This window comes from Castor canadensis, chromosome 19 (genome assembly GCF_047511655.1).
Source record: "Castor canadensis chromosome 19, mCasCan1.hap1v2, whole genome shotgun sequence".
In the NCBI taxonomy this organism is placed as follows: Eukaryota; Metazoa; Chordata; class Mammalia; order Rodentia; family Castoridae; genus Castor; species Castor canadensis.
Window position 1 is genome coordinate 41,643,452 of NC_133404.1, and position 24,588 is coordinate 41,668,039.

General features: G+C 54.7%; 1 protein-coding gene across 2 annotated transcripts; it reads right to left on the reverse strand.

Moving 5' to 3' along the window:
- Anpep (alanyl aminopeptidase, membrane) lies at positions 1 to 19,699 on the reverse strand. 2 transcript variants are annotated; one of them, XM_020181178.2, is made up of 21 exons: positions 19,604 to 19,699; positions 13,691 to 14,667; positions 13,142 to 13,284; positions 12,912 to 13,045; positions 12,357 to 12,483; positions 12,119 to 12,273; positions 11,763 to 11,876; positions 11,539 to 11,682; positions 11,297 to 11,362; positions 11,102 to 11,167; positions 9,216 to 9,388; positions 8,874 to 8,953; positions 8,199 to 8,332; positions 8,036 to 8,091; positions 6,827 to 6,974; positions 3,276 to 3,367; positions 2,488 to 2,598; positions 2,189 to 2,356; positions 1,458 to 1,598; positions 1,034 to 1,115; positions 1 to 582 (listed from the first exon to the last, which is right to left on the reverse strand). In XM_020181178.2, exons 2-21 carry the CDS (start codon positions 14,308 to 14,310, stop codon positions 430 to 432), a joined length of 2,907 nt encoding a protein of 968 aa, XP_020036767.2. In that variant the 5' UTR covers positions 14,311 to 14,667; positions 19,604 to 19,699; the 3' UTR covers positions 1 to 429. The 2 variants fall into 2 exon arrangements, with proteins under 2 accessions (XP_020036767.2, XP_073918143.1); XM_074062042.1 differs by lacking the exon at positions 19,604 to 19,699 and adding an exon at positions 19,508 to 19,530.
- Positions 19,700 to 24,588: the final 4,889 nt, after the last annotated feature.

Consider the following 24,588-nt stretch of genomic DNA (forward strand, 5'->3'; position numbering starts at 1 on the left):
TCATGTAGAAATTCTTTATTTACATTTTCTCTTAGAAAAAAAATATACAGATCTGGTGCCCTGTGGATTCCTTGGGTTCAGGGTCCCCATCGGAAGGTGAGGGTTCAGGGCGGTCCCCTCAAGGCCACCCATTGTCCACCAAGGGCTTCCATTCATCTGGCCCTGAATTTGGGCTTCCCTGAGATCAGCCCCGGGGCCCTGGGTGCCAGGTACCAGGCCAGGCCTAGGGCAGTGTTGGCACGGAGGACAGGGCTTGGAGGGGTGTGGACAGCCCGGCCATTAGGACCTAGATGGGCCCCATGGGCTGGAGACTTTGTCCTTGAGGGTAAGACACTGGTGTCTGAGGCTCGGAGAATGGAGGCCCTGTCACAGGCTGCTGAGACTCGTAGTCACAGGCATCCACGGAGCAGTGACTTGAAGGACTGGGAACTACTGGCTGTTTTCTGTGAACCACTTCAACACGGACTCCTTGTTTTCTTTCACCCACTTGATGTTGGTTTTGGTCTTTTCCAGAGCTTGCTCCAGAGCCCGGGTGCCCGAGCCAAAGCCTGTCTCTATGTTGTCCTGCTTGAACTGCTCCAGCTGCCAGGAAAACGCAGACTCTCAGCCCCAAGCTGGGTCTGTGGCCCACCCTGGAGGGGAGAGGAGGGGAGGAGGGGCTCCCCTACCTTGGGCAGGCCCCCCAGGGATGGGGACCACACCCTGTCCCCGGACAGAAGGTCCAGTCCTTCACCTCTGGCTGGAGCAAAGTCCTCATGTACCCAGAGGTTGCAAAATCACAGCCCCATGCAGGGTCTGGCTCAGAAGCTATCTGACTGTCATTGTGCAATATTCCAATCTCAATCAGGAGGGGGAGGGGCAAACCGCCCACTCTACAATGTGGAAATTTCTAGAACACGAGATGCATTCTTTTTGGATGGAATTGCCAACACTTACAGAGTCTGGCCCCTCAGCCTGGTGACACTGTGCGAATGGCAGCTGCCACCTTAGACTGGGAAGTGCCTGGACAGGGGACAGAGCTGGGACCTCTTACCTGCTGCAGCTCATACTCGGTGGAGAAGCGCCTGGTCACCGCCTGGATGAGGTTGGAGAAGGAGAAGGAGCCTCCGCCATAACTGTGGGGTGGGGAGAGGGTGAAGAGTGAGACCTGGAGCTGGCGGGCCACACAGACCCTCCCAACCCCTTGCTGAGGGATGAGTGGAGACCTGAAATGAACACCCCTGGTGACACGGGCAGGAGGGGAGGAAACGACTGGACTTGAACCCAGGTCCCTGGCACCCTCCTCTTTCCTCTACCCGGCCTGGCACATTTTCTTTCCAAGTGGGGAGATGGACAGCCCATCCCTCACGCTGGTTTTCCCGGGACCCCCATCCCGTGGCCCCCCGCACCCAGGGCACACACAGCACCCCTGGGCCCGAGCCCTGGTCTGCAATCCCCGACCCCCTCTGCAGACTCACTCCTCAAACAGCTTCTTCCAGTTGCTTCTGACGAAGTCCCAGACCAGGGTCTGCCCAACCACATTGCTAGCAATGTTATTGATGGTGCTGGTGGCGTCCTGCTTCCGGATGAGGTCGGGGTTCAGGGTGTAGCTCAGGTACCTGTGGGCGGGAGGCCGGTTAGTGACCACTCCAGCTGTGGCCGTGTGACACGGGACCTGCTCGCTCACACCCACATCACCTCTGCCTGCATCTCCCAGACCCCTTGGGATCCGAGAAGCTGAGTCACCTGAGCAGGTCACAGGGTCACTGGCTATGCCAACTGTGTGCCTGACGTGGAAATATCTGACGGAGCAAATAAGGGAAGGAATACCCACGCCTCAAGTCCTCGCACCGGCAGGGCAGCCGCTCCTCGCCTTGACGTTGGGGGGCTCTTTGGGGTGATGACAGGTGACTTACACAGGGGTCACAAGGAGACATATGCGAGGGTTGAGGGGCAGATAGCCTAAGACACAGGCCCAGCCAGCCAGAGCAGGAAATGGGCTCAGGAAAGGCTAAGAGGTCACAGCAGGTAAAAAGCAAGGACCTGGGTTCGAGTCTTAGCTCTATCACTTATTAAAGCTGTCGCCTTTCTGCAGTGCCTTGTTTCTCTGCAGCCTCATCTGTAAAATGGGGGTGAGGACACGACCCCAGCCACCCAGGTGGGGTACAATGAAGGGGGGCTCTGCCAGCCCCCCTGGCCAGGTCCTCACCTGTTCAGAATCCACACCTGGTTGCTGCACGCTAGGGCTGTTCGGAGTTTGTCTGCCTCATTTACCAGGGTGGCGCTCCGGAACTGCTCCCAGGCAAAGTCCCACTCCTCCTCCCCGCCCTCGGCGATGGCGTTGCAGTAGACGGTGGACCGCAGGTTGGGGTGGATCCTGGAGGTGGGCAGGGGTCAGGTGCGAGGCAGCAGCGGCGAGGGTGGGACGAGGGGATGCTGAGGACAGGGCCTCGGGCTCCCGGCTTAAGCTGAGGGGCAATGGGGGGCGGCACACGGGGGGACACTCACGGGTTATTAGAGGAGTCATTCATCCACTCGCTGAAAAGCCTGGTGACCAGCTCCTTACACTCGTCAAGCCCGTTGGTGCAGGCCGTGCTGATGGCATTAATCTCATTGTACCTGCCCCAGGGGACACGCAGTGAGCACACCGGGTCCAGACTCAGCCGAGATTTAACTCCTGCCACAGCTCCAGACAGGGACCCCGTCCAACAACTTGGGCCTCTCTCTCCCTTGGCTTCATGCCTTGCTCTGAGCCTCCTTAGTATTCAAAACAGTCCAGAGACCCACAGGCCTCAGCCCCAAGTTCAACAGCAGGAAGCCACATGACCTGGAGCTGCTGAGGTGGCCTCAAAGTTTCAGTTTGTGTCTTTGTATAAAGAAGCCAGATGGGAGACGAAAATCAATAAACAAACAAGAAGCCAGATGGGAGCCAGGCGTGGTGGTGCATGCCTGTAATCCCAGCACCCCAGAGGCTGAAGCAGGATGATTTCGAGTTCAAAGCCAGCCTGGGTTTGTATAATGAGACTCTGTCTCAAAAAGAAAGGAAGGGAGAGAGGGAAGGAGGGAAGGAGGGAGGGAGGGAGGGGGGAAGAAGAAAAAGAAAAAGGAAAAAGAGGACAGATGGCCCCCAGGTCATGCAGAGCCTCAAGACAGAGCCCTGTGCTCCTGGGTGATGTCCCTTCATCTTAGTGGCCCTGCCCTGGGCCAGGCTTCAAGAGCTCCAGAGAACACCGCCAGGCGCTGCTCCCCACTTCCCAGGTCACCCGTGACTCCAGACCCCCACAGGTCACACTCACTGCTCCATCAGGGTCGGTGGGCGCTGGGTCCAGTTGCTGGTGAGATTTTTGAAGTACTGGAAGAGGGGCGTGACCTGCTTCCTCAGGTAGCTCTGAGAAGAACAACACAGGGACAGCTTCAAAGACTCATGCAGACCTGCCCAGGGCCCACGAGCCTCTGTGGGAGTGGACAGCCGCTGGAAGGAGCAAGAGGTCAAGGTCTTGCCCAGGCCAGAGCCTCCAAAGGGGCCGGCTCCAGTGCAGGTTTCAGTTCTCACCCTCTGCCTAAGCATCACGGCTTTTTGTTTTGTTTTTGGTGGGACTGGGGTTTGAACTCAGGGCTTCATGCAGCCACACCTCCAATCCATTTTGCTCTGGTTATTTGGGAGATAGGGTCTTGGGAACTACTTGCCTGGGGTTGGCCTTGATTCTCAATCCTCCTGATCTCAGCCTCCCAAGGAGCCTGGATTACAGGTGTGCACCACTGGTGCCCGGCTTAAGCATCACTGTTTCTTTTCTTTTGTTTTTGAGGTACTGGGATTTGAACTGAGGGCCTCATGCTAGGCAGGTGCTCTACCACTTGAGACACTTCACCAGCACCATGCATCACCATTTCTTAATGTAAAGCCAACAAAAGGATTCCAGGCTTATTGTGGGGAATTTAGGAAACACAGGACAGCGTGTTCCAACTTGATAAAAAAAAAAAAAAACACGCAGAAGATGATGAAAACTATGGTTTCCAAATTGGTGAATTTATTCCTTCTTATTCTTCCCCTTTTCTTTTCCACCTAGTGCATCTACAATTCTGCACGCTGCTCTTTCTACCTGACCTTGTAATGTCAGTTCCACACCATGTTATTAAAATCCTTTGTGAACTCTGGTCCACGTGGCGGACTGACTTCTGTGCCAAGCTGAATCACATCCAAAGGTAAAAGGAATCAACCCCACACACACACGCTGGCCAGGCAGGGTGGGACATGCCTATAATCCTAGCTACTCAGGAGGAGGCAGGAGGATAGAAAGTCCAAGGCTGGCCTGGTCTACACAGTGAGTTCAAGGCCAGCCAGTGCCATTTAGCAAGACCCTGTCTCAAAAAAAGCGGAGAGAGAAGGAATATAATTCAAGTGGTACTTGAATTACTCGCCTGGCAATCTGAGGCCCTGGGTTCAGTCCCCAGCACCAAAAAAAAAAAACCTGACCCCCTAACCCAAAGATAACGCGGGGGGGGGGGGGCGCAATGGTGGCTATGACGCTAACAGAGTTTGGCAGCTGGTAAATATAGAGGGACGAATTTGCGATCAAGTGTCTGCAGAAGGGCGACTTGCTGTGACAAAGCTCAGAATTAAAGAGCTGTTCTGCAGGGGTGAGGCAGGGCTGCAAGCAGGGAGATGGGGTCAAAGTCTAAAGAAGTCACTTTCCTTCCTACCCGTGTGCACTCGACAGAGGACCAGAGCAGCTGGAGATTCAGGGTCTCCAGATACAGTGGTCACTGATTTTTTTCTTGTGGTGCCAGGAATGAACCCTGGGCCTTGCTCTACCACTGAGCTACACCCCCAGTCCTTAATTTTTGAAGATCTGGAGTAAAGAAATATTTGGTCACCAGATCACCCCGAAATGAGTCCCTCCCAGAGGACAAACTCCACCTCCCCACAAAGCCTTCTTTGGTTTTTTTCAAATATGGAGAGCAGTACAATTTTTGGTGTCATCCCTGAGCTCAGTCAATCTTCTCTGTAAGTTTCCAGCTCTAGGATGCATGCTGCCAACACCAGCATGGCTTCTGGTGGTTTTTCACTTTCAATTCCAGCCTCCAGCTTGAAGGGAGACCAAAACAAACAAAACTCAGAGGAAACAACAGAAGAGAAGGAAAACTTCAAAAAGCCTGCAATAGACATCCTCCAAGGGAAAGTATTGAGCAAGACTCTAGAACCAGAAAGAATGCTTGGGAATTTGAAAACGTGTCCAGGCCGGGAGGCATGCACAAGCAGAGGGGACCCTCCCAAAGGGCAGAGCCAAAAGTCAACAGGCTGGAAACCAGAAGAGCTGAGAGCTGCAGGGCCAGGGCAAGAGAAAGCAGCTGGGTTATCAGGGATTCAAGCAAGAGATAGCTAGAAAACAGAAAGGAACTTCAACGATGCCATGCAAAAATGTTCTGATGCTGAAGGACGTGAATGTCCAGAATGAAACACATAGAAAGTCAAGAAAAGACCCAATCCAAGGCCCACCAAGATTTCCAGAAGAGCCCAAAAGCTTTCAGAAAGAGGGAAACTAGTCACATGCCAAGAACTGGAAATGAGAAAAGCCCTGGGCTTTCCAGCAACAACACAAGACGCCTGATGTCAACAGGTGTCATAGCAATCTGAGAAGTAATTTCCAACCTAGAAACCTCTACCTTGAACCCTCGGTGTGAGAGTAGAATAAAGACTTTCAGACAATGTACCTCAGGAAGCCCACTGTCATGAACCCTTTTCTCAGAACTCCTGGAAAATGCGCTCCCCGATAAGAGAGGAAAACCAAGAAAGAAGCCATGGGTTTCAGGAAGCAGGAAGTGTGGGACGGAGGCGGAGCCTCTTGGCATGGCGCTGAGAGGCAGTTCTGGGAGGGAGGCTGGTGGACAGAGACCTCCAGGGGAGCCTCCAGGAAAAAGCCACGCTGTGAAGGCTGACCAAAAAGGAAACACAAACACAGCACTCCAGGTGGCTCAGCAGAGAATAGACGTCATCGCTGTAAAGCAAGTGCTGTGTATTCATTCGACCAAGTATTACAATTTAACTGCATGAGGAGTCAGGAAGGCAGGGAAGAGTTAAAACTTCACATGTACCAAAATACTTCATTTACATAATAGGATGTTAATAGATAATTTTTAAACTTTTTTTTTTTTTTTGCTGTTCTGGGGTTTGAACTCAGGACATCATGTTGCTAGGCAGGTGTTCTAACAATTAAGCCATTTCTGCCAGTCCTATTTAAACTTTTTTAATAATTAAAAAACCCAACACTTTGAGCATGATCTAATGGCCATGTAACATTCCATCAAATGGATATTCCACTTCAACTGAACCAATCCCCAACTGATAGTCAGTTAAGTACCTGTGTGTTTGTTATGGATGCAGCTTCATCCTGAACGACTTCCATTTTCCTTTTGTCCCCCAACTATGCCACTGTGCTTAGCATTAAAAACACACCCATGCCTGGTAAGACCAGTTTCTCCCTCACAGACCGGGAGGGAGACTGGGCAGGTAAGGACCTGTCCCTCTTACAGAGGCCTTGACAGGCTGAGAAAGGCTGCCCAAGGCCACACGGCTGAGAAAAGATAGGTCCTTCTGTCCCCTAGCACAAAGATGTCTTCCAAAAGCACGGATTTCCCATGTGTCAAACCAGCAAACTTTGCTGCAAGTCTCCGTGTCCCTTTGGTGTCCCTCTACTCTTCTCCTGTTATCCCCCTCCCACTGCCACCCCTTCCTCGAGCTAGTCCAGGAGAAGGACTTGGTCAGCCACACCTCTCTTAACCTCCCAGTGGTGCGATTTCAGTCACTGGTTTTGAACTGGTTCTTGAACCCTGACCCTCAACTCCATACCTTCATGGGGCCATAGACCTCGGAGCGGTCAAACATGAGCTTGAAGTAGTTGAGGCTGTTCAGGGCAGCCTCCCAGGGCATGTACTCTGTCTCTTGGGTCAGGAAGAGGGTGTTGTTCAGAGCCAGAGTGACAGGGATCTTTTGAGCACTGGGGACAAACAGAAGAGCCCAAGTAAGCAACCACACAACAAAACTACAGGCTGGGATCCCTGCAGGCCCTCAAGGGTGCACCCCAATCCTGGGTCCCCTGTCTCCTCCCAGAGCCATAGCCCCAACCAAGCCAGCTCCAGCATTTGCACCCGGGTAGGAATGACATGGGTGGTGCCACAAACCAAGCCCTGCCCGAACCCATTGTCAGGCACATTTCCTTTTATACTAACCCATTCTATAGATGAAGACAACAGAGAAGTGAACTGACTTGCCTGAGGCCACACAGTTTATTGCAAACAGAGCTGAGATTTAAAAAGACAAAAGGTCCCTGCCCTTTTTTTTTTTTTTTGCAGTACTAGAGTTTGAACTCAGGGCCTCGTGCTTACTGGGCAGGCCCTCTTGAGCCACTCTGCGAGCCCTGTCTCATCTTGGGTATTTGCCAGATAGGGTCTTTGGTGAACTATTTCCCTGGGCTGGCTTCAAACTGTGATCCTCTTGGTCTCTGCTTCCTGAGTAGCTGGGATTACAAGTGTGAGCCACTGGCACCCAACTAAGGTTCCTGCTCTTAACTCTGTGTCTTGCTGAGCTCCCCTCCCCACTCCTCCTCAGGCCACAGACGCACATTTGGTCCACAAATGTCTGTGTCTATGTGTGACGTTGCTCCTGTCAGCGCTCAGCCCCTGGCATGAACAGAATAGGTGCTCCGTAAATACTTGTCTATCTGCCATGTCCTTCCGCCCTGCTCATTTTAGATTTTTTTTTTTTTAGCACCAAACATGGTGGCTGGTGCATAGTCAGTCCTCTGGGAAAGCTGGGGGAACCGTGAAGCAGGATGTGAACAGCAGAACTGGACAGGCCAGTGTCTGGCTGTCATGGGCTACCGTGTGACCTCGAGGAAGGTACTCCAACTGCGCGTGTCACATTCCTCATCTGTGAAATGGGCGTGTGGCGGCTAAGGGAGGATGGGCAGGGAGCTCCTGCCCAGCACCTAGCAGGAACCACAGCCCGCACCCCCAAGTCCATCAGACACCTCTGTGCTGAGCTGGGGAGTGGACCCACCTGGCCAGGTTGAAGGCATCATTGATAATCTGTGCCCTATTGATGACGGGGATGACCTAGAACAGGAAACAGAGTGTGTGACCTTAGGTTGATGGTGGGGGGGGGCAGGCCTTACAGTCTGGTGCCCGTTTTTGGGCAGGGGACAGGGGTGGCAGACACCCACCGACAGGTCTGTCTGCAGCTGATCCTGAATTCTCTTCCAGTTGTTTTCATCGTAGTTGACCTGGTAATAGCCTGTCACGTTGATGTTCAGCAGTAGCCAGTCACTCCCTGACGTTTTGAACAGATCGTTCTGGGCTGCGGGGAAGGACCAGAGCTGTGTGTGGGGTCTCCTCAGAAGGCCACCGCTGACTGACCCCTCTGCCTCCCTTGCCTGCCTGACTCTTATTTCTCTATGACTCAGCTCTCCTGAAGGAAGACTTCCCTGCTCTCTCCATCAAATTCAGTCTCCCTTATTCCCTGTCCCTGCCCCTGCAGCCCCAGTCACACAGTGCTGTATGAAATGTTTTCAACAGCTCCTCTACCTTCCCTTTATCTATAGCCTTGGCCATGGCCCAGAATGACTGGCCTTGACCTTGGCTTCCTCAGTGTTTTAAGCATTTTATGTGAATTTTCTCCTTCAATCCTCACACAACCCAATGGATGCTGCTTTGGATGTCTACTTTATAGACAAGGAAATGGAGACCAGAGCAGGATGGTAACTTGCTCAATGTCACACAGCTGGGCAGCAGCAACAGGCTCCATTTGTTAAGTAAGACCAAAAAGGGGACCTTCACTAAGCCCCATCCCAAACCCCAGAACTCCCAGGAGTTAGGAGTAGGGTGGGGGCCCGGCTAACCTGTCTGTTGGCCTTCCAGCCAATAATCGTCCTGCTTCATGCCATTTCTGACAGACGAGATGGGCACAATCCACAGGTAGCTACAATGAGAGCCCCAGAGGCTGGGGTAAGAGGCGGAAGCTCCTGGCCCCTACCAGCGAAAAGCTGCCTGAGCTCCCGGATGTCAGCCTCACTCTGGGACCAGCATCCCCGTGCTCCTGGCCCTGGGCAGAGAGGTCGTCCACATCCAGGGGGACTACAGTAGGCCAGGTCTTGCTACAGCCAGGAGCCCACAAGGATGCCCTCCACCCGGCCTGACTCCCTCTTCCCTGGGACCTGGGCCTCAGTGAGCCCAATGCTCACCCAAACTCTGAGGGCCGGGTGACATTGGCCTCGCTGTCCAAAAGGAAGTGCTCCTGGGAGATTCTCCCTGAATCAGTGTCCACGGTGATGACCGGGAAGCCCATCTGCAGAATCCAGCGGTCCATGATGTCACGCACAGGGCAGGGAAGTACAATTCCTGAATCGTTCACAGCCTGTGGGCACAGGAAGATGATGTGACCGTCAGTGGACAGCCATCGTCCTGTCCCATCTGCCCAAGCAGCCCCTGCAGCTTCCAGCCTCTCCCCCATGGTGCCACCTCTGTGGGAGACAGGAGCCGGGTTCCCCATTCAGCTTTGCCTTTCCTTAGCTGCCCAGGGCTGGACACCCCAAATTACCTCCCAGTCTCTGGTTCATCTATATCAACCAAGCACATCCACCTGTGCAGCCCACACTGGGGTGCGTGTGTGTCAGAGAGGTGTCTCCATGTCCTTCTGAACAAAATGGGGACGCGGAGGAGGAGGAGACGGGGGAGGGGGGGGGAACCAGCACCCCACGATGGATGTCACAGGCTGGACGAGGACAAGGTCATAGAGGTGTACAAAGGGCATGTACCAACAAAGGAGGGAATGGGGATTAGAGTGTTGTTATTTTCTCCTTGAATCTCTTTTCATGATTTTCAAACGTGTAGGCATTGCTTTTGCAATCACAACAAAAAGCCAACAACTTGTAGGGTATGGTGGTGCATGTCTATAATCCCAGCACTTGGGAGGCTGAGGCAGGAGGATCACAAGTCCAGCCTGGCTATATAGTGAGACCCTGTCTCAAACATCAAAAAAATAATCAAGCCAACCAAACAAAAATAAGGCAACAAATTCAGCTAATAAACTGAAAACACAAAGCACCTGAGAACAGGGCAGGAGACCCTTCAGAGGGAGTGCTGAGGGAAGAGGGGTGCTGGATGCAGGAGGGGGTGAGGGGGTCGGGAGTGCAGGGAGGGAGTGAGGGGCTGGCTTGGCTGAAGGCCAGGAAGACATTTGGGGACGTGACCATCTCATCCAGCAGAGTCAGCTGAGTCTGGCAGTCTGGCGGTGGGGGAGGTAGACCAGGCTGGGGCCTGTTTCCATGAGTCTGCAGACTGAGCCAGAGGGAACTGGAGCACACCCAGCTGTGACTCTGTGACAAGACCCTGGATGTGCCCTTGCCGATTGGTCACAGGGCCCAAAATGACAGCAGCAACAGTGGGGGGGGGGGGTCAGGGGACACTGAATGGGAAGGTGGAGGCAGGGGTTCTTGTTCTGGGGAGTGGCCAGGTCCTGGGCAGAGGAGGCTGGTGGTGGGCGAGGGCTGCAGGGGAGGGTAGGGGCAGCGGTGAGGGGAGGAAATGATGGGAGAGGAGGCCGATGAACAGCGTGGACTCTAGCCCCGGGAGGGGCCTGGCGGGAAGCAGTGGCCTCTGGGGAAGGCGGTGGGGTGCAGGAATGCAGGGTGGAGCAGGATGGAGGATCAGAGTTTGTGCCTAGGTGCTGGAGTGTGCAAAGATGTACCCGGGAGGGGCCGAGGGGCACAGGGCATTTGGGAGTGCCAACTTAGTTGAATGACTGGCTCCAAAGTCCCTGGGGGAGGAGGGCTCACACTCAGAGCCCTCTCAGACCCTGTCCTCCCCACTGAGACAAAGAGATGCCACAGCTCCCACCATGGAGCTGATGGTGGAGCTGGAAGCCGCTGCAGGCCAGGGGCCTTGCCCACGGTCCCCCAGCACCGTCAAGTTTCCCATTTTACAGATGAGAAACTAAGGCTCCCAGTGACCTGCCTGGGCTGGCGGTAAGGAAGTTGGGCACATTCTGTCACACGTGTACTTTCCCCAGGGACTTGGGGCATGACAGGATCCTGACAGAAAGGCTTCGAGGAGCCTCACTGTCACCCACCTGCTGCAGGTGCTCCCACAGGTCCAGGTAGACAGTGTTCTGGTACTCAAAGGCTTGGAGGTAGGACTGTGGAGAGACAAGTTGCGGTGAGGGCCTGGCCGGTGCCCCCAGGATCCCCTGCTGCACAGGGCAAGGCTGGGGACGGGGTGGGGCTGAAGGAAACCCACCCAGGTTGGCCAGGGGTGCTGTACTCACGGCCAGGCCCTTCTTGAACACATCCTCAGTCAGGAAGCTGGAGAGCATCCTGAGAACCGACGCACCCTGGGGTGGGGGTGAGAGTGGCTCAGAAGGCTGCATGGCTACCAGGACCCAGTGTCACTGTGGGTGGCGAGGTGTCCCCAGAGCCCCAGCTGTGGCGAGGCCCCCCGCAGGTGAGTTCCCAGCTCCCTCCCGTGCCCCACCCCTCTCTCAGGACCTGCAGGGAGGCTGGGCAGCACCTTGCTGTAACTGATGGTATCAAACAGCTCACTGATCTGGGACGGCGTGTTGATCTCCTCGGCGGGGGTGGACAGCGGGTGGGAGGAGACCAACGCATCCATGGACATCACATGGTACACGTCATTCAGCACTATGAGGTCTTTCTGCAAATCCCCAACAGCCATCAGGATTCTGGCCTGGGACGATGTGACCCAGGTGCCCCCCGACCCCGGCTGGGACTCACCAGGTTCCAGGTGGGCTCTGCGTAGTCAGCACCCAGATACTCTACGTAGGAGGCAAAGCCCTCATTCAGCCACAGGTCATTCCACCACTCCACGGTCACCAGGTTGCCGAACCACTGTGGAGGAAGCAGGTCAGCCGGGCAAACCATGCCAGCCCCACGGTCACTAACAACACACTGCCATGGCTGGCTGCCTGCTAGGCACAGGCCAGGGACTTGGACATCGGGCCGGTTCCTTCGGGCTGTCCTGCTAGGTGGCCCCCTCCCCCCTTCTCCACTCCTCAGGGTACAGCCAGGCCTTGTGCCCTCTGTCCCCAGGACCCCTGGTTCCTTGTCTGCACTCCCCGGGGCAGGGCTACCTGGTGGGCTAGCTCGTGAGCAATCACAGTGACCACCCGCTCCTTGTTGCCAATGGAGGAGGACTGTGGGTCGAAGAGCAGGGAGTTCTCACGGTATGTCACCAGCCCCCAGTTCTCCATGGCACCGGCGTTGAAGTCGGGTAGGCCAATCTGGTCTGCGGAGGCCATAGGAGACGTTAGCAGGACGCCTCAGATGTGGAGCCCCCCAGCTGCCTCCCGCCTTAGGCCCCTCACTCACCAGACTTATTCAGCGGGTAGGGTGTGTCATAGTGCGTAGCAAAGAAGCTTAGGATGGGGCCTGTCACATTCAGGGCATAATCACCATGGCCTTCGGCAATGGCACTGGGCCGAGCCCAGATTCTGATCTGCAGAGTGGGTGGAAGCAGTCAGGGCCGGGACCCGGGACAGGTAAGCCATGTCCCAGGGCCTAATGGGCTGGGGGACCCTGATGGGCCAAACAAACGAGGCCTGGTTTGTAGAGGAGCTAGTCGGGGGGCTCTGAGGGGCCTTGGTTCCTAGCCTAGGTGCTTGGGGAATAATAACAGCCAAAGTCACCATCTGGGTAGCACCTGTGGGTCAGGAACTTCCTTTATGAAAAGGAGTCACTATTTCAGTTTCTCAAACACAGAGACAGAGGTTCCAAGTGCTTAAGACACTTGCCTGGGACCACTCAGAGCAGGGACCAAACGGTGGCCTAACATGTTATTCCAAGGCTGGCACAGGAAGAAAGACCCAGGAATCTCTCTCCAGCCAGGACTGGGCGGGCAAAGGACACCTGGGCCCCACTTCATACCGAGACACCACTGGAGGACACTGACTCCACTTTCTCGAACTCGCTGACGATGTAGGCCAACAGATACGTGGACATCCTGGGCGTGGTGTGGAACTCCGTGATGTTCCAGTCAGAGTCGTAGGAAGTGCTGGGGCCTGGGCAGGGGGCAAACATGCATATGGGTGGCCCTGTCCCCAGCCCCAAGGCACCTGCTTACCCAGGCGGTGTGGCCCCAGGGCAGCGCCACTCACCTCTGGGAAGCATGTTAGACAGGACGGTGTAGTTCTTGTGGTGGATGATGGTGACGTTAAAAGTGGCCTTCATGGCCGGCTCGTCGAAGCAGGGGAAAGATTTCCGGGCATCTGCAGCCTGCATCTGGGTCGTGGCCACCACTCTGCCCAAACCAAGGTGTTAGAGGAAGGGCTGGGGCGGAGCTAGGCTTTCAGTGTGCAGAGGGAGTGAGGGGGCAGCCTCAACACCCCTGAGCTGCCCACAAAAGATCAGGGCTTCTGGCTTCGGTCTAAGTCCTGGCCAGCTCCACCCTGTATCGATCAGCTGGGGGAATTTGGGTAAGTCTCCCTGAGCCTCTGTCCTCCCGTCTGCTCTTGTCCCCTCCGCTGCTCATCCCTGACTTCCAGATGTGGGGCCCGCAAGTCTTCCAGGTCTGTTACATTGCCATCTGCTCCCAGCAGCTGTGGATGGATGGTGGACCAGCAAGGACTCCAAGAACCCAAACCCTTCCACGGCACCCCCCCCACCAGCTCTGCCTCAGCCTCAGCCCCCACCCCCCATCGACTTACTTCTTGACACCGCCGTCCACGTACTCGCTGCGGTAGAAGCCCGCCAGGTCGTCGGCCAGCTCCCCCTGGAACTCACTGTCCATCTCGTACTGCTGGTCGACCACCAGGTAGTCCTGCAGGTGCACCACCAGGTACTCAGTGCGCTCCACCAGCTCGGTCTTGACGATGACAGGGGGCGGGGAGCCACCCAGGGACTGCAGGGCCACCATGTGCCCCGACTCCTTGAGCGTGTAGTTGAGCTTTTTGCTGTGGATTAGGATGACATTGGTGGCTTCCTTGCAGGTGAATCGGACGGTGCTGGAGCCCGTGAAAATGTACAGGCCCGTGACGTCGGGGGAGAGGAAGGGCCTCAGAATCACATTGTAGGACTCAGGTATCAGAGACTTGGGCAGGCGGTACTGGTTCCACGCTTTGGTTTCATCCACGGTGGTATCCACGGTGGTGGCCACGGTGGCGGGTGTGGTGGCAGAGATCCCGGGGGCTGTGGACGAGTTCTCAGCGTTCTTGTTCTTCTCCTGGGCATACACCACAGACAGAGCGACGATGGTGCATAAGGCTGCTACAGCCAGGAGGAGGCCCAGGATGCCCAGGGACTTGGAAATGTAGAAGCCCTTGGCCATGGTGAAGGTGAGTAGGGAGCTCTGGGCAGCTCAGGCCAGGCAGAGACCGAAGCAGCCTTGGGCCAAACTTATATCCCAGGGCGGGTGGAGTCCCAGCACCCTTAGACTGGGCAAAAATTAACCAGAGCTCTGATAGGCAAAGGTCACTGGCCTGCACAGGGGCGCACTCTGCCCGGCTCCAGAGAGGAGATCAGGAATGGTGTGCGGGGCTGGCTCAACGGTGCCTGCTGGGAGCAACAGTGTCCAGTTACAGGCTGCAGGCACCTGGGAGCCAGGCCCAAGGGAGGGCTGAGCAGCAGGATGCAGGATGCAGGCCCCGCAGGCAGAAGGAGTGGTCAACTCACCACACTGATCTACCTGCAAATAGACATGGCAAGAACAGCAGCAGGAGACTCGAGGTTAGACTCAGGAAAGGACTTCCCAGGGAGGACATGCACAGAGCAGAGGGGAGGCGATTCTCAGCTCAGTGATCACCCTTTTGGTTGGATCCTGGAAGGGAACCAGGGGATCCTTTGAGACAAGGTCCATGGGCTCTTTTGTTTTCTTCGGTAGCAGGGAGTCCTTCCAGGTTTCCCTCTGGCCAAACACTGAATCAGCTCCCTGAGTAAAGTTGTTTTGCCTTTGGGTTTTTTGTTTGTTTGGTTGGTTGGTTGGTTTTTTATGTGAAGAGGTTGGTGGATACCTTCCTCCAACCTTTCTGAACCTCTCCCCTCATAAATAAATAAAAGGTTTGTTTAGCAGATTTAGTGAGAAGACATCTGAGACAGCCCATAGTAGAACCTTACAACCATTCCCTACCTCTTAGGTTGTGTGCACACAGCACTGCCTCTTTTTCTATCCTGGGTGGAAAGGAAGACGTTAGTTACTGTATGTACTGGATAAAATATGCCCTACCAAGCAGGGTGCCCAGAAGGCGGCTCACGCCTGTAATTAGCTAGTTGGGAGGCTGAGATCGGGAGGATTGCTGTTCGAAGAAAACCTGGGTAAGGGAGTTTGGGAGACCCCATCTCAACCAATAGCCAGGAGCGGTAGTGCACACACCTGTCATCCCAGTGATAGTGGGAAGCTTAAAATAGGAGGATCTGACTTGGGCAAAAAGCAAGACCCCCATTTCCAAAATAACCAGAGCAAAAAGGGCTTGGGACATGGCTCAAGTGGTAGAGCGCCTGCCCGGGGGCTGTGGACGAGTTCTCAGCGTTCTTGTTCTTCTCCTGGGCATACACCACTGACAGAGCGACGATGGTGCATAAGGCTGTTACAGCCAGGAGGAGGCCCAGGATGCCCAGGGACTTGGAAATGTAGAAGCCCTTGGCCATGGTGAAGCCCTGAGTTCAAACCCCAGTACGGCAAAAAAAAAAAAAAAAAAAGCCTTTCCAAGACAGCCTACAGGTGCAGCTCTCAGCTGACCCTCAACCCCACATCCAAAGCACCCCCATCTCACCATGATCCTTCTGTGGGCTCTGCCTCATAAATGGATACCCTGCCTCTGCCCCAGCTGCAGCTCACCACACACTGAATCATTTTACCTGCCACCTCTGGCCACCTGAGCCTGCAGGAGGGTGTGTTAAACAAAGTGTGGACAGGTAGGATGGACAAAGATGAACTCACCCAGGCATAAAGAGGGAGTGACGACTGCCCTCATTGGGCCAGAGTGCAGGGTCTTTGGGGGAGCCCGGAGCGTCTGCCTTTCTGATGGAAGGAGCTCTGAGCCTCAGCAATCCCTACCCCACTCTCTAAAGTCCAGCCCCTGGGGCCTTGGTTTGGGCCCCTGTGGACTTCCCGCTGCTATGACCAGCTGCTGCTCCCATGGGCCAGGCTGATGGCCAAGCTGTGGCTGGGGAAGGCTACAGATTGGCGTGGTTACAGAGACAGAGGAATGGTAGTTCCTGAGGCCCATGTGTCTACACTCCCAGTCTCCTTCACCAGGACAGAATTTGCCAAGGGGCCATCTGATAGTGCCCTGCAGGCTGGACCCAAGGGGCCACACACCGCTGTACCTCATGTCACACACCCAGTCACCAAAGAGGCCTTTGCCTTCAGGCCTCTCCCACCTCTGCAGCAGAAAGTGCACTTGACCTAATCCCTTCCCCAAACAAAGAACGAGGCCCTGCCTGGCCCACTGTGGTCTCTTCCTGTTTGCTTTGGACACACATCATGGGCCCAGCTGGCTGGAGTCTTCGCTCCTTCACAAAGGGCCCCCATATTCTGATTGCAGCAAGCAGCCCCCAAGCTGGCCTTAGAGAGAGGTCCCTGTGCTGTGGGCACCATGCCAGCCCAGGCTGGGGTGCACGGGGCCAACTCTGCAGCCCCCACCTCCTGGGACACTCCAAAGGACCCTCCTCCAGCCTCTGCCTCCACCCAAGCCTGGCCATCTCACCCCCATCAGGCAGTGCTGCATTCCGGTCACCCCACTTCACCAGCAGAGGGAGCCTCCCGGGCGGGTGGGTGAGATTCTCCCACTCAAACCCCGGCAGCAATGAAACCTCAGTGCTCTGGCTTGGGCCTCAAGACCAGACCCGTGAACCTGACCCTCTGGCCTCTCTTCTTTCCACGTTCTACTGTGGCCCCAGCCAAGTCCTCATGCCTCTGTACCTTTGCTCCTCTTGTTCCCTCTGTCTAACTCCTGTCCCTCCTGTCTAACTCCTACTCATGCTTCAAAACCCAGTTCAAACGTCACAGCTCACTGCCTTATCATACATGGCAGCCCCTCTCCTACTGTGCTTCCCATCTCCATCATGACACTTCCTAAAAGGCCACCGTGCCAGGCCAGCACCTAACGAGCTTAGCACATTAATGCTTGCAGAATGTCAGCATGGACACATGGACAGAGCTAAGGTGGAGCCCAGCAGAACTCGGCCTCTGGCTCTTCCACCATGCTGCATGCTCCCTCCTGGGCTCTGAAACTGCGCACAAACCCACCTTGGGGATCCTCCTGGGCGTTACCCATACCATCTTTTTCTTTAAATCAATTCACTTTTTTACTTCACTTCCTTCTGAACAACCGCCATGCATCTCAACTTAACCAACCTTTCTGAGAGGGAGGTGCTGGAGGAGTGGCTCAAGTGGTAGAGAGCCTGCTTAGCAAGGATGAAGCCCTGAGTTCAAATCCCAGTACCACCACCACCAAAAAAACCCTTCTTCTACCCGTTTTCTGGATTTAGTTCGGAAAATGAGTAAAGTGTAAACTGAAAAAAAAACAAACAAAAAAAACCCCACAACAACCAGCCTACTAAGGATGACAACGATGGCACTACAGAATGCACAAGGCATGGTCGCACAGGAAGACGATGTCCACTGAAAGGGGAAAGGCCACTTCGTCTTCCTCTATTCCAACAGGGGTGTAGCAAGGGACAGTGGGCAGGGGCTGTGGCTGCAGAGCTGAGCCAGGACCAGCCACCAAGTAAACGGCTGAGTAACCCAGGCTCTAGTCCAGCCCACTGGCATTTTGTGTACATCTCTGCCCACCCTCACTCATGTCCCCCCACCTGGGAACTGTGGGGCAGGGCAGGCAGGGACTTAGGGGACAACCTGAGGGCCTGGCCCCCAGCACAGGGCATACTCTGGCTTCTGGCCATCTCTCTGGGGCTTCTGAGGCCTCTGCCACAGCTGCAGTAGACTGGGCCTGGGCCAGCCCCCAGGGTGCTTCCTCTGGGAGCTCTGGAGGTTGGGAGAACTGTATAGGTCCGTGGGAGGGGACAGAAGGGTCCCTGGGGACTGGGGGAGGAACAACAGCCACAGACAGTCACAGAGTGGTCATGCTGGGCTTCAGATCCTGCCTGGCAACTCTCATCATGTAACTGAGCATCCCTGTGCCCCACCGGGGTAATCACCGTCATTTGGGAGCAAACGCACAGAGGGGTTAAGTGACTTGCCCAAGGTCACACAGCTGGCTCGTGGAAGCATCTACAGACTGAATCACACATACCTCCTAAAAGTATCCTCCTGTACGCACAGCCCACATGTTCTAAAGTGGCAGTGTCCTGGAGACACCACAGGAGGGGATACTTTCTTTCAGTCAGACCCATGGCCGGAGCTGGGAGTAGTTTTGGGAAGTGGAAGCTCCTGGGGCTGCTACGAGGCACAGGCCTGGCCCTGCTTCTATCCCTGTGACAGGAGCCACTGCAGGGCCTCTGTGACAGAGTCCCAGGATTGGGCCAGTGTGGATGAGAGGACCAGACCTCCAAGCGAGCAGCTGGTGACCATCTACACCACCCCCGCAGGACTCCCCAGTAGCCCCCTGGTGGAATCTCAGACCCTCCTCCACAGCCACAAGCCCAGGGCTGGCCCGGGTCCAGTTCCCGAGCTCTGTCCCTGTCTACCCTCAATGGCCTGCAGCAAAGGGGCTGGGGGACGTGGCTCCAACGTTGCAAGGACAAGAAGAAGCTGCTCCCCACCCCTGCACCCCAGGACTCTAGGGGAATCAGGGTGGAGCCTGGGCTTCCTCAACCAGCTCTCTGGGGACCTCCTGGCACTGCCGATGCCATCTAAGGTGCTAGGGGCATGGAGGTGGGCTAGGGGACACAGGCTGGATCTTCAGGAGCCAGTCCTCTGGGGGGAGGGAGAGGACACGGTCTCTTTTCCCTACTTTCTCCCTCCTCTCCCCCACAGCAGGTCTCCCTGTGCAACGGACATCTGCCCATCCCTTCTTGGCTGCCCACCCCTTCTTGGCTACCCACCCCTCGTGGTCACCTCCCCTGCCAAAGAGAGGACATGGGGACCATGAGCCCAATGTCCCCTCCTACAGGGAGGCCCAGAGGGGCCCAGGACTGTCTGCCACCCAGGCCAGAGCCCTGACCACCCAATCAAATGACTGTCCTGGGAGCTGGGGCAGGAGTGGGGATTCAAGTCCGCACAGCCGACGTGGGGGTTCCTGGGTCCCCAAATCAGCCCTTGTTTGGAGCAAGCACAGGCTGCACCGTGAGTAATGACTTGTCCCTGGGCTGCTCGGGGTCCCCAAGGCCACCAGCGTCTGCACAGGGCTGGTGGCACCAGGGACTCTGGGGCCGCTCCTCTGGGCACAGGGCTTCCGACGACGGAAGCAGGACATGAGTCCACTTTCGGACCCCAGCGTCGCTGAGTGCCAGCTCCGTCCCCCACGGTCCCTCCCCGACCCCCAGAGCCCTCACCACGCACCCACCTCCCCGAGCCACTGCGGGGACCCCACTTGGTGCTGAGATCGCGATGGGCCTCAGTTTACCCATGTGAAGAGGACGTCGCAGCAGAGTGGCCGTCGCACGCCGCGGGTCCGGCTCTGCCCCCCGCTCCGCTCCAACGGCCCGCAGTCCCCACTCGCCTGCGGGGCGCGCGACGTCTCCGTCCTCCTCCCGGTCCCCGGTCCCCGGTCCCCGGTCCCCGCCGCCTGTGCCCCGCTCTGCTCCGCTGGGGAAGTGGCCGACCACGCCCCGGCCCCGCCCCGCCCCGCTGGCCACGCCCATCGGCCACGCCCCGGCCCGCCACCACCTCCACCCCGTGCCCCAGGGGGACCCCGCCCAGCGCAGGCCAGGGACACCCGCAGTACACGATCTCCCGCCTGCAGGCTGGGGAACCGATGACGACTGAATGTCACCCAGACACAACTTTGTTTTGCTTCTTTTTTTTTTTGGAGGGGAGCAGTGCTAGGATTTGAACTCAGGGCCTGGTGCTGGCTAGGCAGAGGCAGGGTCTAAGGCTTGAGCCACAGTGTCAGCCCTTGTTTTGTTTTGTTTTAAGACACAAGGTCCAGCCAGGCACCAGGGGCTCATACCTGTAATCCTAGCTACTCAGGAGGCAGAGATCAGGAGGATCGCGGTTGAAAGCCAGCTCGTGCAAATAGTTCAAGTGACCTTATCTCGAAAATACGTAGCACAAAAAAAGGGCTGGTGAAGGTGGAGTGGCTCAAGGTGTAGCCCCTGAGTTCAAGCCCCAGTACTGCAAAAAAAATTTTAAAAAGAAGAAAGAAAGAAAAGAAAAAGACACAAAGTCCTACTATGTATCCCAGGCTGGATTTTAATTCTTCCTCCTACCTTGGGCTCCACCAGGGTTGGGATTACAGGTGTGGGCTGTTAGGGTGACTAAAGGGCAGCCACATTTAGGACCTGACTCCCTCCCCCCTCTCAGGTGGCTTACTGGAAAGTCTCCACCCAGCCTCTTAAAATGACAAAACCTCACCACCACTTATTTCCCTTAGCTAGCCAGGAAAGAATTTCTCACCCAGTGACCTTCCTGGGACTTCTCCACCAACCTCCTACATCCACCGCCTGTCTGCCAGTGGCTGTGGGGCCCCTCCGCAGGTTCCTCCCATGCCTGTTTTCAGCCCTGACACCAGCCACCACCACTGGCTAATTAACTTTTTTTTTTTTTCTGTTTAGCAGCACGGGGGTTTGAACTCAGGACTCACGCCTGCTAGGTAGGCACTCTTACTACCTGAGCCGTTCTGCCAGTCCTTTTTTGAGATAGGGTCACAAACTATTTCCCCAGGGCTGGCTTCAAACCTTGATCCTCTTACTCTCTGCCTTCTGAGTAGTCAGGATTACAGCTGTGCGCTACGGGTTCCCAGCACTAATTTAACTCTTTGATACCTGCACGGTTCTTAAGACGTCAGGCTAGCAGAAGCACGTGGCAAAAAGGAGCCCAGTCGCACTTTGCATCCTGGCAGCACTCTCCTGTATACGGCTCTGTCAGGGCACTCATGTCTTGAGCACCTTTGTATCGGGCAGTACCAGACTGGATTTGCATTCAGTCCCTGTGACTACTGTCACAGATGAACACAAGCTACACAAACTGGTTAGCTTCCAGTTCTAGAAGCCAGAAGTCCAGCACGGGTCTCAGGGGACTGAAATGTGGGGTGTTGTGAGATGCCTTCGTTCTGGACACTGTTAGGGTGGCCTGTCAGTGACACGTTCTGTTTCTACCGTCAAGCACCTTGCGATTGAATTTAACTCCCTCCCTTACATCAGGGGAGAAGCAATTCCATTCCATCCACAGCTCTAACTCCCTTCCTCCTGTTTTAACGCTCTGTCTCCCACGATATTCACAACAGCCGTCGTGCACCTCAAAGCTAGATGCGCACGTACAGGTCATCCAATCCATCAGCTCACCCTTGTCCCTTCTGGGGACCATGGGACAGTTCTGTTCAGCCTCTGAGGCTCAGCCTTCTCCCCTTCCTCGTTTGTTGCTTGGTCTTAAAAACCAGGCCACAGATTTTTTTGGAATATAGAATTGCGTGTAAAGTAAGAGTATGCAGCTTTGAGTGAGATGTGAGAGGCAATTTTAGGGGGTCCCCTGCCTGGCTAGCTCCCTCCACCGTGCCTGGCTGACAAGGAGAGAATTGTCACCCTGGGCCCCTGGGCCTCGGCCTCGCCTCCTCAGGCTGGGTGGGATTTTGAGAGGAGTAACACCCCCTAAGGCAGAAGGTGGCCCAATTCTCACAGGACAGTTAGGGGATAAGAAGGCCGCTTTCAGGAAGTCAAGTATTTATGTACAAGGCTTCTCACTGCAGTGTTATTTATAACCTGGAAAATTTAAAAAAGCTTAAGTGTTTGGCAATAGGGAATTAAATAAATTATAGTCCTCCCATTCAATGAAATACTACACCACCATTCGGAATGAGTCATGCCAGGCACCGGAAGCTCACGCCTGTAATCCTAGTTACTCAGGAGGATCGAGGTTCAAGGCCACCCTGGGCAAATAGTTCCCTAGCCCCTATCTCAAAAATACCCAAACCAAAACAGGGCTGGCAGAATGGCTTGAGTGGTAGAGCACCTGCCCAGGAAGTATGAGGCCCTGAGTTCAAACCCCAGTGCTGGGGTTTAAACAAAGGGCTTCCCACTTGCAAAGCAGGCTCTCTACTGCTTGAACCACACCTCCAGTATATCTTGCTCTGGTTATTTCAGAGATGGGGGTCTCGAAATACCAAGCCTGGATCCTCTAGATCCCAGCCTCCCAAGTAGCTGAGACTACAGGTGTGAGCCACTGGTGCCCAGTGAGGGAGGTCTTTATAAGTGTAGAAAACCTGAAGCTACCAAAAAAAAAAAAAAAATTCAGAAGCTTGACACATAAAAAATTAAAATTTCTGTACTGAGAAAACCATCCCAGGCAAAGTCAAAAGAAAAACTCTAAACTGGGGGGTGGAGGTGGCCTACAATCAAAGGGCTGATTTCTCTAATAAGTAACGAGCCTCAGCAAGCATTAAAAAGGAACCAAGAGCAGGGGTGGCTCACACCTGTAATCTTGGCTATTACGAAGGCTGAGGTCTGAAGGATCAAGGTTTAAGGCCATCCCAGGGAAACAGTTCTGGAAATTCCATCTCCAAAATAACGAGTGCGAAATGAACTAGAGGTGTGGCTCAAGTGATAGAGTGCCTGCTTTCCAAGTGCAGAGCCCTGAGTTCAAACCCCAGTCCCACCAAACAAGAAAAGAAAGTAAATGAGGATTTTAACTAGAAAAAAATACCATTCACTTATCAGATCAGTAAAGATAAAGCTAGAAAGTTTGGTAACACGCGTTCACAAGTGGGAGGAAGGCAACCCGTGTTCCAGGTTGGTGGATGCCAGTTTAGGTGAGGAAGAGGGAATGCTTTGGTTAGTGATAAACGAGTCATATCCCCCCTTAGACTCAGTGTTCCTTCTAGAACCAGGTCCTACAGAATGCTCACCCAGGCATGATAAGGATGGAGGAAGAAAGCTTTTCAGTGCAATACTGATTGTGACTGGAAATAACCTGAGTGTCCAGCAGTAGAGATGGGGTAAAGAGAGCCACCATCCTGTGCCCATTGGTTTTTACATAAAAACCCCAGATGCTCTTTATGAATGTGGCCAAGATACACTCCAAGTAATAAAAGCTGGGTCAGAGAGCTGTCAGGCAGTTTATCCATTGTGTCTTAAAAGGAACACTGGTGGCTCACGCCTGTAATCCCAGCTACTCAGGAGGCAGAGATCAGGAGGATCATGGCTCGAAGTCAACTGGGGCAAATAGTTTGCAAGACCCGATCTCAAAAAACCCTTCACAGAAAAAGGGCTGATGGAGTGGCTCAAGTGATAGAGCGCCTGCCCCTCAAGCATGAGGCCATGAGTTCAAACCCCAGAACCACCAAAAAAAATTTTTAAAGAAAGATGCTCAGCCTTCATCATACAAGAAGAACCATTTCAACACAAGGAGGTTTTGCCATGGTCTTGGCCAAGGTTCAGTTCACTGATAACAGGTAGAGTTGGCAGGGTGTGGGGCCACTGCCATCTCCATACTGGCGAACAGCTCTATTTGAGCAAGCAGAATGGTGCGGTCCATTAAAAATAAACACATGTGCCCTTTGACCCAGTGAGCATTCACTGGGGTTTGTGCAGCATTCCTTGTGTCAGGAGGACAAAGGCCAAGTCTGCAGGTAGGTCACTTAGACAAGTGCAGACCATCACACCAGGGTTCGAGAGAACCAGCTAATTCTGTGTAGATCAACCTGGAAAGACGCCCACGGTAGACCTCTAAGTTTAAAAAAGCAAGTCCCAGTGTCATGCATTTCACGTCACCCCATCCGCACACACGCACACTCGCAAACTCATCACCATGACTGCTGGGATAGAATGGAAATGAATGTGCCGTGCTGGGAACCCACTTTGACTCAGGTCTATTTGATGTGAGGGAAGGCGAGAAGGGAGACTGTCCATTTTCCCCTTACACAGCTGCATATTCTCTGACTTGTTAGAACAAACATGCTACTTTTTATAGCAACCAGCTACCACACCCTCAACACCATTAAAGTACAACTTTAGAAAAGAAAAGGGCTGGATGTGGTGGCTCACCCCTATAGCCCCAGCCACTGGGGAAGTGGGGGTAGGAGGATCTAGGTCTGTGGCCAGCCTGTGAAAAAGCTCGAGACCCTGTCTGAAAAAGAAACTGTAGCAAAAAGAGCTGGAGGTGTGGCTCAAGTAGCAAAGTGCTTGCTTAGCCTGAGGGAGAACCTGGGTTCGAGTCCCAGCATAGGAGGAAGACAGGAAAAGGAAAAAGAGATAAGAATGTGTTGGGGAAGGGGGATAAGCAGGGGTGGACAGGGCTGGAAATGCTGACCTGTGTGGGGCTACTCAGTGCCACTCTGCTCCTGGGCAGCACAGCCCTGTGCCAAGCTGGACAGAGCTCTGGGGAAGGGGCGCCAGATGTCCGGATGTGGCAGAGACCAGCGGTGAGTGGCAGATTGGTTAAGAAGTTCCCCAGAGTTTGTCCCTCAGGCTGGCCTCCCCATCCTATGAGTTCAGAGATAGTATGGCGGGGGCAGGAGCGGGGTCTTCTCTTGACGCTGTGCTCTGCAGCCTG

Bases quoted from the DNA above. Each gene is read 5' to 3' on its own strand.
- Anpep (XM_020181178.2), bottom strand. From the start codon at position 14,310: ATGGCCAAGGGCTTCTACATTTCCAAGTCCCTGGGCATCCTGGGCCTC. The intron at 11,683-11,762 runs GTGAGTCCCAGC...GGGGATTTGCAG, and splicing joins CAGAGCCCACCTGGAACCTG to AAAGACCTCATAGTGCTGAA. The intron at 1,116-1,457 runs GTGAGTCTGCAG...CCCACCCCACAG, and splicing joins TGGAAGAAGCTGTTTGAGGA to TTATGGCGGAGGCTCCTTCT.